This window comes from Euprymna scolopes, chromosome 24 (assembly GCF_053919585.1).
Source record: "Euprymna scolopes isolate OS-2025 chromosome 24, ASM5391958v1, whole genome shotgun sequence".
In the NCBI taxonomy this organism is placed as follows: domain Eukaryota; kingdom Metazoa; phylum Mollusca; class Cephalopoda; order Sepiida; family Sepiolidae; genus Euprymna; species Euprymna scolopes.
In genome coordinates, this window is record NC_136505.1 from 99,381,886 (window position 1) to 99,397,407 (window position 15,522).

General features: G+C 34.2%; 1 protein-coding gene across 16 annotated transcripts in view; it reads left to right on the forward strand.

Annotated features, from left to right (window-relative positions):
- The first annotated feature begins 10,705 nt into the window (after window positions 1-10,705).
- LOC145246866 (palmitoyltransferase ZDHHC3-like) overlaps window positions 10,706-15,522 on the forward strand; it is a 170,200-nt gene continuing 165,383 nt past the window's right edge. For 9 of the 16 annotated variants that reach the window (XM_080108723.1, XM_080108727.1, XM_080108730.1 and 6 more), the window contains exon 1: window positions 10,824-11,003. Coding sequence is in view for 2 of the 16 variants with exons in the window: in XM_080108730.1 (XP_079964856.1) it covers window positions 11,002-11,003 (2 nt within the window). In the remaining 14 variants the exon portion in view is untranslated. Of the gene's footprint in view, window positions 11,004-15,522 lie in introns of all 16 variants that reach the window. The other 7 variants (XM_080108726.1, XM_080108724.1, XM_080108728.1 and 4 more) reach the window with 6 other exon arrangements.

The window sequence follows — 15,522 nt, forward strand, 5'->3', positions numbered from 1 at the left end:
TTCATGGGTGTAGCATGTCTATCAGACATGATCGACTAGAACCCTTGAGCAATTCCTGGTGCTTGTTATGAACGAGGCATAAAAAAACATGACTAAGTTCAGCATCTGTCCCCCCCCCCACATTTAGCCCCAAAAGTCTTCAAGGCCTTAACATATTTAAATTTGAGTTCAGCACCATGCAAAACTGCTAAATAGACATACACAGAAAATTTTGGACAAATATGGTAAAATAGTCCCAAAAATCGAGTGTTTTTATTAGCCCTAAAAGAGCCCCTGGGGCACACCCAAGAGTTATTGTGAAGTATAGACAAACAAAATTATATAAAAATCAGTTCGTTACAACTTTTCAGAGAGTTTTATAAAAATCCAAGACATCAATTTTTTTTTAATAAGCACTGTCAATTTTAGCCATTTTAACCTGAAAGGCACCCATAGGGGGGCAACTGGAGTTTTCCCGGAAACTCCGTTCTGTTACTTTTTTACTTGTATCATGTTTAATGTTTGTGTAAAATTTCAAAAAATTCCAAGGCGTAGTTATTGAGAAAAATGCGGACAGACGAACGGACAAGGGCGAATTTTGGTCCTGGATATGACCTTAAACACTATCCGATGGTGAGGCCCTAGCTTGCGGACTTTGGGGAATGTGGAGCCACCCTTTAATTACCATTGCTCTCATGTTCACTCTGACCCAGAGTGGTAGTATCTGTTAGGGTCCTAACTATGGGTTAAATAGAAACCGACTTGAAAAAAAAATATATTCTATTAAAAAAATTTTCATCTGAATCACTGGATTCGGCATTAAATAACCTGAAAAGGGTTGATATGCCATAAAACAAAAACAACGAACCAACCAACAGGGGCGAATTTACAGGTTCACGCTCCTTTTATCGGAGGGTGGGGGGCAAAAAACTCAATTAAATTTGCAGTATTTATGTAATGAGATTTTTATAAATCACCACTCTCTTTGTAGCGATCTCGACACTCTTAATTGACGTAACTGTCGTGTGTGTCGACCTTCATTTATGACTTGGCACTCCTAACAGAATCGGATAGATATTCCTTGAATATATTAGGCCGACAATCAGTAATTGTGGGCTGCTAGACCAGCACAGAACCTTTAAAAACATGTTTTCTAGGGAAAAAAAACAGCCTATCCTGCCTTGACAGAGTACAAAATAGACTTTGTGGCTTAGTGGGGGATGCCCTTTTCTCTACCCTGCAACCTCTCTCCCACAGAAGAGACGTTGCGAGCCTCTCCTTGTTTTATCGTTATTTCCATGGCAGGTGCTCGTCTGAACTCCAATCTCTGGTCAACCCTCGCCAATCTTTCACGAAAAACACCCGTCTAGCTGAATCCACTGTCAAAAATTTCCCCCACTTTTTATCTGTGCCTAAATCAAAACGTGGATTCCATGAACAAAGCTTCTTTCTTAGAACTGCACGCCTGTGGAACTCTGTTCCGTCTGCCTGCTTCCCTCCGGACTACAATTTGGATGTGTTCAAGTCCAATGTTAACAAATTCCTAATGAACCGCCCCCTTAAGTAAACACTTCATTAAATCTCCACGCTGGCGTAATGTGCTTGCAATAACCCTTATCCCTGAGTGACTTCCGGGCCTTGATAAGTGGTGATCACTGTGTAAAAAAAAAAAAAAAAAAAAGAAGATTTCCGAGTGTGCTGAAAACGAATATCACATTTAAAATTGGGGCCGGCAACTAGTTTTGACGATACTGAAAAGATACTTTTCCGCATATTTTCATGTAGTGGCTGCCATATTTGTTCAAACTAGAAAAGACGTAAAGAATCTTCAAAATAAGAGGAAATCTTTAAAAAAAAAAAATGTGCGTACAACAATGACCAATACTTATGATATAGAATATCTTATTTAAATTTGTTTCCTTCAGGATAGGTAAGGCCTTAGCAGCATTTAACCAGCTTTGCAAGATCCGAAGAAACAAGAAATTTACCTTCAGATCTAAATTATAACTTATATAACTACAAGAAACCTTCTCTACCACCAATAGCAATGGCCAAAGACTCTTTATCTGAAAGTACATCTTTTAAACTCCTCGGCCTGACGGCCACAGAAAACATGAGTTGGAACAATTACATTGAGAGCATTGCCGGGACCGCTGCGAAAAAGGTAGGTTCTCTCTACCGTGCTAGAAAGCTACTAACGCCCGAAAGTATCCTGTACCTCTATAAGACCACCATTCGCCCATGTATGGAGTATTGTTTTCATATTTGGGCTGGTGCATCTGCTACTAGTCTCTCACTCCTAGACAAGGTTCAAAAGAGGGTCGCCAACCTGATAGGTCCTGAACTGGCATCTAAGCTTCAGCCTCTGTCCCATCGATGAAACGTTGCATCTCTCTGCCTGTTTTACAAGTACTTTAATGGTGAATGCTCTGACGAACAGCAAGCACTTGTACCCCCTCGATGTAAATACGCCCGCCAAACCCGACAAGCAGCTAAATCCCACCCCCACACAGTAGAGATCCCTAGATTTAAGAGAGCCTTCTACTCGAGTAGTTTCTTCCTCAGAACCACTAGACTTTGGAATTCCCTTCTGGGTCCCTGCTTCCCCAACTGTACTGACATGCAGAAGTTCAAGTGTAACATGAACCGACATCTTGCTGCCCAACTCCCTACATAGTACCCCTGTAGCTTATGTCCCTGATAGTAGCCCCCCCCCCTACATCAAAGTAGCAATGTGCCTCGTTTGGGGTGAAAATGTAATAAAAAAAATAAAAATAAATTTTCCGCAAATAAATAGTTTTCCGAAAGTGTGCGTATATTTTTGTTGTGTGGATAAAAAAATATGCGGGCTTGCACGTACAACAATGGCCACCACTTATGCCACAAAGGATTACAGTGCTTTATATTCGGAAAACTATTTATTTGTGGAAAATTTAAATATATTTGTTTTCAGCATACCCGATGACCTTTAAAAATCGTCATTTTAAAGGAAAACGTTAAGGTGGAAACCAAGTAAAATTTTACAAATATGGACAAATATGGACAAATATGGCCTCCCTGTCATATTACTACATGAAATATGCGGAAAAGTATCTTTTCAGTACAGTAGAGCCCCAGGATACGGTGGTCCCAGGATACGTTTTTAAAGGTTACGATATGAAATATGGACCCTGGTTACGTTATTTGCCCCGCCCTACGGTATAGTTGATGTTATTTGACATATATATTACATACTGTACTGCATTTTGTTAACAATTTTTAATGTCGTATCCTGGGGTACTGTATCGTGAAAACTAGTTACCGACACCAATTTAAAATGCTATATTCGTTTTCAGCACATCCGAAATCCCCCAGTTTTTAAGGTAGGTTTTGTGTTGATCTATTAGGCCACAATTACCGTTTGTTTTTGTTTTGTGTGTGTGTGTGTGTGTGTGTGTGTGTGTGTGTGTGTGTGATCGTGCATATTTACCGATTCAAGCGACATCCGGTTTTGAAACTCGTTCCAAGTATATATATATAAGTGAAAGTGTCTGCCTATGTGTGTATCTGTGTGTCTGTGTGTACATTTCCCTACACAATAACTCTGTCAATTTTAAGTCTACAGACTCAAAATTTGATATACAGGGTACTGAGATTTGGGAAAATCGATGTGATTGGTTTTCGACTAGAAATTTGGTGATTAAGGGTCAAAGTTCAACGATTTGACCTTTGAGAACTCTACCAAACTTCTCCGACAATTTTCGGTCTAAACACTTGAAATTTTAGATATAGGTTCCTTGGACATGGATCTAACTTAATAACTTAATTTGAACCCAAAACAATAAATTTTAAGGGGTCATGATAAGGGTCAAAGTTTAAAAAATTGACCACTTTTTTTTTTCTTTTTGCTCAACATACATCTCCAAATACCCGGGCAACGCCGGACACCCATGCTAGCATATATATATATATATATATATATATATATATATATATATATATATAAAATTGCACAAAAAAAAACTTATCATGCACATGCCTGTTGGATTAAATAATAATAAAAAATGGTTGTACTACACTTTATCCAGTATTATCATTTTTATAAAATAAAATCAAATTTGATTGGTCAACGATTTCTAGCCGGTTATTACGACGACTGTGTATGGATTAAAATTTGAATTATGTCCCTTGGCTGTTGACCTTAATGTAAGCAGAAAATGACGGACGAGACGTTTTGCTCTAAAAATGTGTTTGTTTTTTTTTTGTGAAAATATACGCAATGAATTTGCCTAATTGTTGGTGTACTGTCTTCTTAAATGCATAAGTACCATCTTCTGTCCTTTTTATACCTATTGTCCTCCGTTTTCTTATGGCAGCAATCATCGTCCAATTGACCATCACCTTAACCCTTATTCTTGAGTAGCCCTTGATAGAAACCAACAGTTTTTTTTGTTGTGTGTGTGTGTGTGTGTGTGTGTGTGTGTGTGTGTGTGTGTGTGTCATCTTGCGTATTTACCGATCCAAGCGACATCTGGTTTTGAAAGTCGTTGGAAATAAAAACAAAAACTATAATTGCACAAAATCTTTATGTACTGTTGGATTATAAATGTAAAAAATAAAAAAAATAAAAAATAAATTAAAAAAAAGGCTGTACAGTAAAATTGAAGCAAATTCGTACAGTATAATCGTTTTTCTGAAATAAAATCAAATTTGATTGGTCAACGATTTCCAACCGGCGTTGTGATGATAAATGTGTGGATTAAAATTTGAATTATGCCCCTTGGCTGTTGACCTTAATCCAAGCAGAAAATGACGGACGAGACGTTTTGCTGTTAAAATGTGTTTTTTCTTGTTTAAGAAAAATTTAATAAAGTGCGGACGCATGTATGGCAGCTGTATGCAAATGACCGAGCCATGTGCGCAATGACGTCATGGCAAGGAAGAAGAAAAATAATATGAATAGAAGGATATGTGTGAAGACCCGGGATGATGTCAGAAGAGATCTGAGAAAGTGGTATTCAAAAGGTATTCGGGGATCACCTCAGAGAAGGACAAAGATAGATGTGTTACACGCGGGGGGCTGAGGGCGACAGGAAAAGATTTGTAAAGAAATGTCTTTAAATAAATGTTGATTGTTTCCCTAAGGGAAAAAAGAGAGTGGAGTTATTTCTTTCTTATGTTCTTTGCGAAGGTGTCTACTATGTGTTGGGTCCCTACATGTTAACACGTGTGTAAAGTGTAACGTTACAAAAATACTCAATGAATTTCTGTAATTGTTAGTGTATAATGTTACACCGTTACGCTCGAACCGTGTTTGTTACAGCTCAAACCTCTCTCTAGGACCCCCATGCCGTCTGGTACCATCAAAAAGAAACAACCAAACAAAAATAAATAAATCCGACTCAGCTTTTGTTTCTGTTTAGCAAAAGGCATTTATTACCATCACTTTCCAAACAAGTCCTGCTTCTATTTTTTTTTTCTAACTGTTGATTATTAAAACTCTGCCATCTTGACACCAGCTTAAAAGTCTCTCATTGCCACTGTGGGGCCACATGTCCATCTTACCTGGCATATTTTCTTTTCTCACTTGACCACACACTGGCCATAGCCAGCCATTTCTTGCCTTTGACTTAACACACCCATCTTTTTTTATGCATACTTTGCTCTTTTTCAACCATGTGGTGTCCTTTTTTCTTTTTCTTTGTCACATTTGCATATGTGCTTTTCTCGGCTATTGCTGCTAATATCTTTGCAAGCTCCTGATGATATTTTTCCAAGCACTCATACGCACTTTGTTACAGGTGTATTGTCTTCTTGAAAACCTAACACATGTTTGACAATCTTTTACACCATTTTGTTAATTTTTTTACAAGCAATTTTTATGCCATTTTGTTAATTTTTTACAAGCAATTTTGATTCCACTTGGTTAATTTTTTACAGACAATATTTATGCCATTTTATTTATTATTTTACAAGAAATTTTATGCCATTTTGTTCATTTTACAAGCAATTTTTATGCCATTTTGTTAATTTTTTACAAGAAATTTTTATGCCATTTTGTTAATTTTTTTACAAGCAATTTTTATGCCATTTTGTTTATCTTTTACAAGCAATTATTATGCCATCTTGTTAAATTTTACAGGCAATTTTTATGCCATTTTATTAATTTTTTTACAAGCAATTTTATGCCATTTTGTTAATTTTCTTTTTACTAGCAATTTCTATGCCGTTTTGTTAATTTTTTTCTTACAAGCAATTTTTATACCATTTTATTATTTTTTACAATAAATTTATGCCATTTTGTTCATTTTTACAAGCAATTTTGATGCCATGTTGTTAATTTTTTACAAGCAATTTTTATACCATTTTGTTTATCTTTTACAAGCATTATTATGCCATATTGTTAAATTTTACAGGCAATTTTTATGCCATTTTATTAATTTTTTACAAGCAATTTTATGCCATTTTGTTAATTTTCTTTTTACTAGCAATTTTTATGCCGTTTTGTTAATTTTTTTCTTATAAGCAATTTTATACCATTTTATTATTTTTTACAATAAATTTTATGCCATTTTGCTCATTTTTACAAGCAATTTTGATGCCATGTTGTTAATTTTTTACAAGCAATTTTTATGCCATTTTGTTTATCTTTTACAAGCAATTATTATGCCATCTTGTTAAATTTTACAGGCAATTTTTTTGCCATTTTATTAATTTTTTTACAAGCAATTTTATGCCATTTTGTTAATTTTCTTTTTACTAGCAATTTTTATGGCGTTTTGTTAATTTTTTTCTTACAAGCAATTTTTATACCATTTTATTTTATTCTTTACAAGAAATTTTATCCCATTTTGTTCATTTTTTCTTACAAGCAATTTTTATACCATTTTGTTAATTTTCTTATTACAAACAATTTTTATCCCATTTTATTAATTTTTTACAAACAATTTTCATATCATTTTGTTTATTTTCTTTTTACAAGCAATTTTATGCCATTTTGTTAATTTTTTATTACAAGCAATGTTTATGCCATTTTGTTAATTTTCTTTTTACAAGCAATTTTTATGCCATTTCGTTTATTTTTTTACAAGCAATTATTATGCCATTTTGTTAATGTTTTACAGGCAATTTTTATGCTATTTTATTAATTTTTACAAGCAATTTATGCCATTTTGTTAATTTTCTTTTTACTAGCAATTTTTATGCCGTTTTGTTAATTTTTTCCTCACAAGCAATTTTTATGCGATTTTGTTAATTTTTCTTTACAAACTATTTTATGCCATTTTATTATTTTTTTATAAGCAATTTTATGCCATTTTGTTCATTTTTTCTTACAAGCAATTTTTATACCATTTTGTTAATTTTCTTATTACAAGCAATTTTTATCCCATTTTATTAATTTTTATACAAACAATTTTCATGTCATTTTGATTATTTTCTTTTTACAAGCAATTTTATGCCATTTTGTTAATTTTTTTATTACAAGCAATTTTTATGCCATTTTGTTAATTATTTACAAGCAATTTTTAATATTGAGGAAAATTTGAAAAACCGGCAAAATAATTTGTGATCAATAGTAACGTTTACTGACATTACTTTCTTTTTTTTTACTTGGGAATCACCATTTGTCAAGGCCCGAAAGCAACTCGAGGATAATGGTTAATTAATATAAGGTAGTAGTATAGTAATCATTAATGGTGTAAATTGAGTCGAATGTGATTATTTATCGATAGGGCTAAGCAAGAACTTGTTTACATTGGATTTAAAGACTACCTGGCTGTATCCCACTGGGAAGCAGGAAAGTGGAATAGTGTTCCATAGGCAGGCAGTTCTGCAAAAGAAACTTTGTTCATGGAATCTACGGTTAGATTTAGGCACAGATAAGGAGTGGGGGAGATTGTTTATAGTGGCTATAGCTAGTCGAGTGTTTTTGTGTAAATTTGGCAAGGGGGAATTTTAGATTGGAGTTTTGTTGAGCACTTGCGATGAAAATAACGATAGAGCAGAGACAGGCTCGCAACGTCTCTTCTGTAGGAAAGAGGTTGCAGGGAAGAGAAAAGGGCATCACCTACTATGTTTCAGCCAGTTTTGAACTCTATCAAGGCTGGATAGGGTGTGTCGAGCAGCTCCTGCCCAGATGTGGTAACAGTACCCCATTTTAGGGTGTACCTGGCTCTTATACAGATAAAGGATTGCATCAGCAGTGAGATACCTGCTGAAACAGTAGAATGATCCAATCATTTTTCCAGCCATCTTGGCAACAGATTTGATGTATGTGTTCCATTTCAGATCAGGAGTGAAGGTCAGTCCCAGATGCTTGTCAGGTCATGGAGCTTTCCCAAGACAAGAGCCATTCATTTCAATTGGGGTGTGATTGGGGATCAGAGCGATTATGATGAAAGTAGAGAAACTCGATTTTCTTATGCATTAAAATTAACCAGATATCTTTTCCCCATTACGTTTTCAAGATCAGAAGAGAGAATCAGAAAGCTCTTGGTCATTGCTGGTCTTTGAAGTGTTGCCATAGATTGTGTCGTCGTCTGCATAAATATCTACGAATGATCTTAGAATGTGATTTGGGAGGTCATTGATGAAGATTAGAAAGAGAGTTATTCATATTAAATAAACTTGTATCACATCTTGCTACAGTGGGAAGTGATTAAATAGTGGTAAGTGGTTTGGTCCGAAGAGACCATCCACCCATGCTTTACCTCCTTCATAGAGAGTGGTTAATTTCCAATCATTTACAGGGGAATACTGACGAGTTGAGTCAGTTCCCAAATATTTTTGTATCTGCTAGTGTCTATCCTCGGTGATGGCGGTTGCTTTACTCATATTAAGAAGCCTTGTACCACACCTTGCTGAAGTAGAAGCTCATATAAAACACTCCTTTCTTTAGGGCAGAAAGTGCTTCATAGCCGACCCCGCCTCTCTGACATCGTAGACTTTAACTGATTAAAAACACTTAGCCACTTAAACAGTTTCTTAAAAACCCAGATAAAATTAACACACACACAAAATATATGTACACCCATATATTACACACATATATACACACATACATACATAGAGATACGTGTATATATATATATATATATATACTAGCAAAAGTACCCGTCGTTGACTGGGGTCAAAAACAGCCTACACAAAATGGACTGATTTATGAAAGTATGATAGGTTATGAAAAGGAAGGGTTGTAAATTTGGGTTGATGAAAGTAAAAATAAGATAGATTAACCCCATAATTTATTATACCATACCTGTTCACACTGAAACACTTATCACAATATTCTGTGGATTTCTATTAAAAAACCTTGTTAAACTTTGTGACATATTTCCATTCTATGGAGGTCAAGTGCGAATGCAGACCCCACAATTTTATTATCCCATCCCTATTTAAGTTAAAATATACTTATCAAAGTATTCTTATGTACATCTATATCAAAAACACTTGTAAACGTTTTTTTTTAATTTTTTATTTCCATACTTATGGGGCTAGGCGTGAACGCAGACCCCACAATTTTTATGAACCACTGTTCTGCCAGATCAAAGATACCCATTCCTGTGTCTCGATACATCTTCTATCATTATATGTAATCAGTTTTTTAAAATAGGCACAAACTTTAATAAATACTTTTCATATCTATCTGCGTAAGTATACTTTGATAATTATGTTTCAGTTTGAAGAAATATGGTATAATAAAATTATGGGGTGTTCGTTCGCACCTGATCTCCATAGAATGGAAATATTTCAAAAAGTTTAACAAGGTTTTTTAATATAGATCCACAGAATATTGTGATAAGTGTTTCAGTGTGAACAGGTATGGTATAATAAATTATGGGGTTTATCTATTTTATTTTTACTTTCATCATATTTTGCTTTGGTTTTGATACCCCCAAATTCGAAGCTATCTCTTTACAACTCTTCCTTTTCATAACCTATAAGACTTTCATAAATCAGAGTCCATTTTCTGTAGGCTGTTTTTGAACCCAGTCAACGACGGGTACTTTTGCTAGTATATATATAATATTTTTTAATTGTTTGATCTTTTCAGCTTTAAAAAATGTGAAATTTTTATCGACCTACATTTATTTTGCTTAATTTTCATAACATGAAATATAGGGGGGGGGGGGGTAGAACAGCTATAAAAAAATTTCCTCCAATATATTTTACAAAACTTACTTTTATCATGTAAGTTTATTTAATAATGAATAAATATCGAAAATTTCAGGAAAATATGACAATTATTTGATTTTTACTAGGTTTTTTAAAACATGGGTATGTCTACGGCTTATAAAACGTCACTACACAGGAACGTTGTTTTAAAGCGTCGATAATGTAAACACGATTTTTGTCTCGTATTTTTATATGCTGTAAAAAATTTAAAAAAATATTAGCAGTTTATTTGAAGCTTCTTCTTTTAAATGGTAAAAATGTTAGGATGATAATATTAAATTAAATTACAGTTACATCGTGTTACATACAAGGGGGGGTAAAACTGTGGCGCGCGCTGGAGGTACCTATAAATAATTTTTGGAAATTAGACTAATTTCGAAACAACACATAAGTACGTAATAATATTTTCACCTGAAATGCGCTGGTTTAAAACGTCGTCAATCTACACAAGTACCCCGTCAGCTTCACTTACATTAAATCGTGGTATAACTTGCTGCCGTGGGAATCTCCCAACTAATTCAAAAGCGATTTATGCCACCTCTTTCCCTGCCCTCCTCCTCCTTTCTCCCGTGTTCTCCTCCCTCCCCCTCCTCCTTTTTCACCCCCTGTTCTCGTCTCTTCCCCTCGTCTTCTCCCTTTCCCCCCATCGTCTCCCCCCCTCTTTTCTCCTCCCTCCCTCTCTCTCTGACGTCATAGCCTCGTGTTGATATCCAAAATGGCCGCTGCCATCGTTTTCTTCCCTGGCATGGTGGTCGTAATCAAGGCATCGTCGAGAGAGGAATGCGGCAGGGCATTACGCTTCACCTGCTAACGCTATAATTTAACAGGAGCCACTGGATATGAGATCAAATACTCTTTCTACTAAGGATGTAAGTGTGTTTGTCTCTTTGTTTTTGTGTGGTTGGAGAATGCTTCGAATTGTTGCAGTCGACAGAATAATAATAATGGTGGTTTGGTTCGCCTCCAATTTTTTTTTTTTCGCACTTGAAAATTTGAAATCAAATAATTTTATTTTCATTATAGGTAAATGTAATAAAAGATAATTGAATATTAGATATCCGGCTTTTCTTAGATAGCTTTTTAGATTTTCGAAAAACGAACCCTAGTATTTATTAGTTCGATTATAGACTGTTGATATATATATATGTGTGTGTGTGTGTGATCACTTGGTATTCGCCCAAAATCGATTTTTAATATTTTTTTTTTTATCGCGATTTTAAAAATCCGAGTTTATTTTGTGAATGCATGTAAAAGTGAACTTTTATTTCAAATTATCATTTTCATTTTGATAATTCGGGTTTGTATTACTGTACAGTGTACACATAGATTCGAAAAAGTTGTCAAAAAAACAAAACAAATATATAACAAATAAATGTTATCAAAGGCAAGATAAGTTACTTTTCTACCAAACTGGATATATTTTCGTGTTTTTATTCAATGTAACATATTTATTCAGCTCGAAAAACATACAGTGTTTACCGATGTATTAGAAAATTCAAAGTGGCGCCCGACTCTGTCTTGAACACGGTAAGTTCAGGAAAAGGTGTTATAAATAATAAACTAGACAAAATAATGTTAGAAATTCGTTCAATATATGTTACCGTGACATAACGTGATATATATTCGGTGTTTTTTTTAATAGTATTTTGTCTAGTTTATTATTTATAACACCTTTTTCCAAACTTACCATGTTAAAGAGAGAGTCGGACGCCATTTTGAATTTTCCAATACATCGGTAAACACTGTATGTTTTTCGAGCTGAATAAACATGTTACATTGAATAAAAACACAAAAAATGTATCCAGTTTGGTAGAAAAGTAACTTATCTTGCCTTTGATAGCATTTATTTGTTATATATTTGTTTTTTGACAACTTTTTCGAATCTATGTGTACAGTAATACAAACCCGATAATTCGTTGTCATTTTTTTTTTTTATCAAGTAGTTTGTTTATGACGCTTGTATGAATCGAGCCCCATGGCAGACGATGTTGGTTTCGGTAAAATCCGGTATTGAATTCTACCTACAGCCGAAAGTTAACCATATGAATTGAGACCCGGGTTTCTGAAATGCAAAACGATGGACGCTAATTTATTTTTTTTCGCTATAAATAAAACCAAGTAATCTGTAGTTAAAATTCTCTCCAACTCCCAAAAAACCTTTACAATGACGACTTGTACGGTTTTCACTGACAACGAATATAACATTTAAAACTGGCGCAAAGTAGTGGCTTTTATCATAAAGAAATTACTTTTTCAAAGAGTGGGGATCACTTTTCTATATAAATTTAACGTAAAATGAGCACCCACTTTCTAGCCACCTAGTGATTTTTGGGTGCTAATGCACTTATTGATCCGCGCTATTTTTAAAATAGTATTTTCAAGTTTAATTAAAGTTTTATGATGTCTTTTTTAATTATATTGTGAAGTTAAAGTACAGAATAGCTACAAAACACCCTCCTCCTCTCCCCATGTTAAGAATGGCTTTCTAAATAACATTATTTCAGCACGGATCAATAAGTGCACTAGTACCATTTCGGGGGGGGGGGCCTGCTTGAAAGCTTTTTCGTAAGTTTTTACGGTACTTGTGCATTTTTGCCACCGTGCTGCTGAAATGTTATTTTGAAAGCCATTCTTAACATGGGGAGAGGAGAGTGTTTTGTAATTGTTCTGTGCTTCCACCTAACAATTTAATAATCATAATAAAGATATCGTGAAGCTTGAATTTAACCTGCAAAATTTATTTTAAACTAGGGCAGTGGCAAAAGTGCACAAAGCACCGTTTTTATTTACTTTCTGCCTTAACAATCACCTTTTAAAACGACTTGTTTTCTGGATATTAAGCAAATGCACTTCCTTATGCTATCAGTGGTAGTGGCGGCCGGTACACGCAAGCTTAACAACTTAACATAATAAAAACTTTAATAATATATTGCAATCGTGTTTGGTGTTTCTGCGTTTACAGTTATTCGGGTGTGCCCGGCGGATGATGGGAATAACCGGAAACGGCCGGCCGAGCCTTATTATAAAACACAAGTTGTTACAACCCCCTCCCATGTTAAGAATGGTGATAGCCGCTAAATGTCATTAAGGAGTTTGACAGACCTGTACGAGAGTGCCCACCCCCTAAAATGCGTGTTTCCACCTTTTTAAAACTTTTCGACGATTTGACTTTAGAAAAAAAAAAACTTTTGAAAAAAAAAAGGAAAAAAAGGGTACTTCTACAATCTTATCGCCGAAAATAGAGACGCCATTTTTTTTTTTTTTTTTTTTTTTTCGGACACCTGTTAAAATCAGAATTAAAAAAAAATAGACAAAATATTGTTAGAAACTCGCTCAATGTATGTTACGTAGGCATAGACTGACGGGTTTGTTTTACCATACACATAGATTCGAAAAAGTTGTCAAATAACAAATATATAACAAATAAATATTATCAAAGGCAAGATAAGTCACTTTTCTACCTAACTGGATGTTTTTTTTGTTTTTATTCAATGTAACATGTTTATTCAGCCCGAAAAAACATACAATGTTTACCAATGTATTGGAAAATTCAAAATGGCGGCCAACTCTCTTTGACACGGTAAGTTTAGGAAAAGGAGTTAAAATTAAAAAATATATGCGAAATACTGTTAAAAACCCACCGAATATATGTCAGCCTATGTCACGGTAACATATATTGAGCGAGTTTTTAACCGTATTTTGTCTAGGTTTTTATTTATAACTCTTTTTCCCAAACTTACCGTGTCAAAAAGAGTCGGCCGCCATTTTAAATTTTCTAATACATCGGTAAACATTGTATTTTTTCGAGCTGAATAAACATATTACATTGAATAAAAACTCTAAAAACATACCCAGTTAGGTAGAAAAGTAACTTATCTCGCCTTTGATAACATTTATTTGTTATATATTTGGTTTTTGACAACTTTTTCGAATCTGTGTATTAGTAATACAAATCCGTTTTTTACAGCGAAAAAAACAATTTAAGATACCAAGCAAAAGGTTCAATTTTTAGGAAGAAAAGCTAGTTATTAAAAATGGGGAGTGTCGGCGCTTTGACTGGAGTTATCTCCCGTGGCGTGTTCTAAAATTCAAACAAAAATTTAAAAAATATCCAAGATGTCTGCCTTCAACGCGCTCTCATAAAAACGTGTTTTTCCGCTGTAAATAAAAACAACTACTCGATCAAATTAAGTGAAATTTTGGGTTTGTTTTACTGTACACATAGATTCGAAAAAGTTGTCACAAAACAAATATAGAACAAATAAATGTTATCAAAGGCAAGATAAGTTACTTTTCTACCCAACTGGATATGGTTCTGGATATGACCTAAAACTATATTATATATATAAAACTTGCGGGCCTTGGAGTGTGGAGCCTGGAGCCACCCTTTAATTGCCATTGCTCCCAGGTCCACTCTGACTCGGACCTGTTAGGGTCCCAACTATGGGTTAAATAGAATCTGACTTAAAAAAAAAAATACTCCATTAAAAATCGTTCCTGAAAATAACTAGATTCGACATTAAATAACCTGAAAAAGGTTGATATGCCGTAAAACAAAAACAACCACCTAACCAACTAACCAACTGGATATGTTTTTAGTATTTATATTTAATGTAACATGTTTATTCAGTTCGAAAAATATAGTGTTTACCGATGTTGGAAAATTCAAAATGGCGGGCCGACTCTTTCTCGGAGACGGTAAGTTTGGGAAGAGGAGTTATAAATAAAAAAAATCAAAATACTGTTAAAAACCCGCCGAATATATGTCAGCCTATGTCACGGTAACATATATTGAGCGAGTTTCTAACAGTATTTTGTCTTTTTTTTTTTTTTTATTTATAACTCATTTTCCCAAACTTACCGCCTCAAAGAGAGAGAGTCGGCTGTCATTTTAAATTTTCAGTGCTAGTGCAGAGAGTGATCCGCGCTATTTTTTAAATCGTATTTCCAAGTTTAAAGTTTCATGATGTTTTTTTTTTTTTTTTTTTTTCTCAATTGTAAGGTTGAAGTATAGAATAGGTACAAAACACCCTCCCCATGTTAAGAATGGCTTTTTAAATAACATTATTTACATCCTGATCACTCTCTGCACTAGTACCAAATTTCCCAATACATCGGTAAACACTGTTTTTCGAGCTGAATAAACATGTTACATTAAATATAAACACTAAAAACATATTCAGTTAGGTAGGAAAGTAACTTATCTTGCTTTTGATAACATTTATTTGTTATATATTTGTTTTGTGACAACTTTTTCGAATTTGTGTAGAGTAAAACAAACCCAGGCATTTTTTTTTTTTTTTTTTTTTTTTTTTTTTTTTTTTGGCATTACTTGATGACTCTCAGTGTTTGGTTGTCACCATTCATAACGTAGGGAGGTTGTAATAG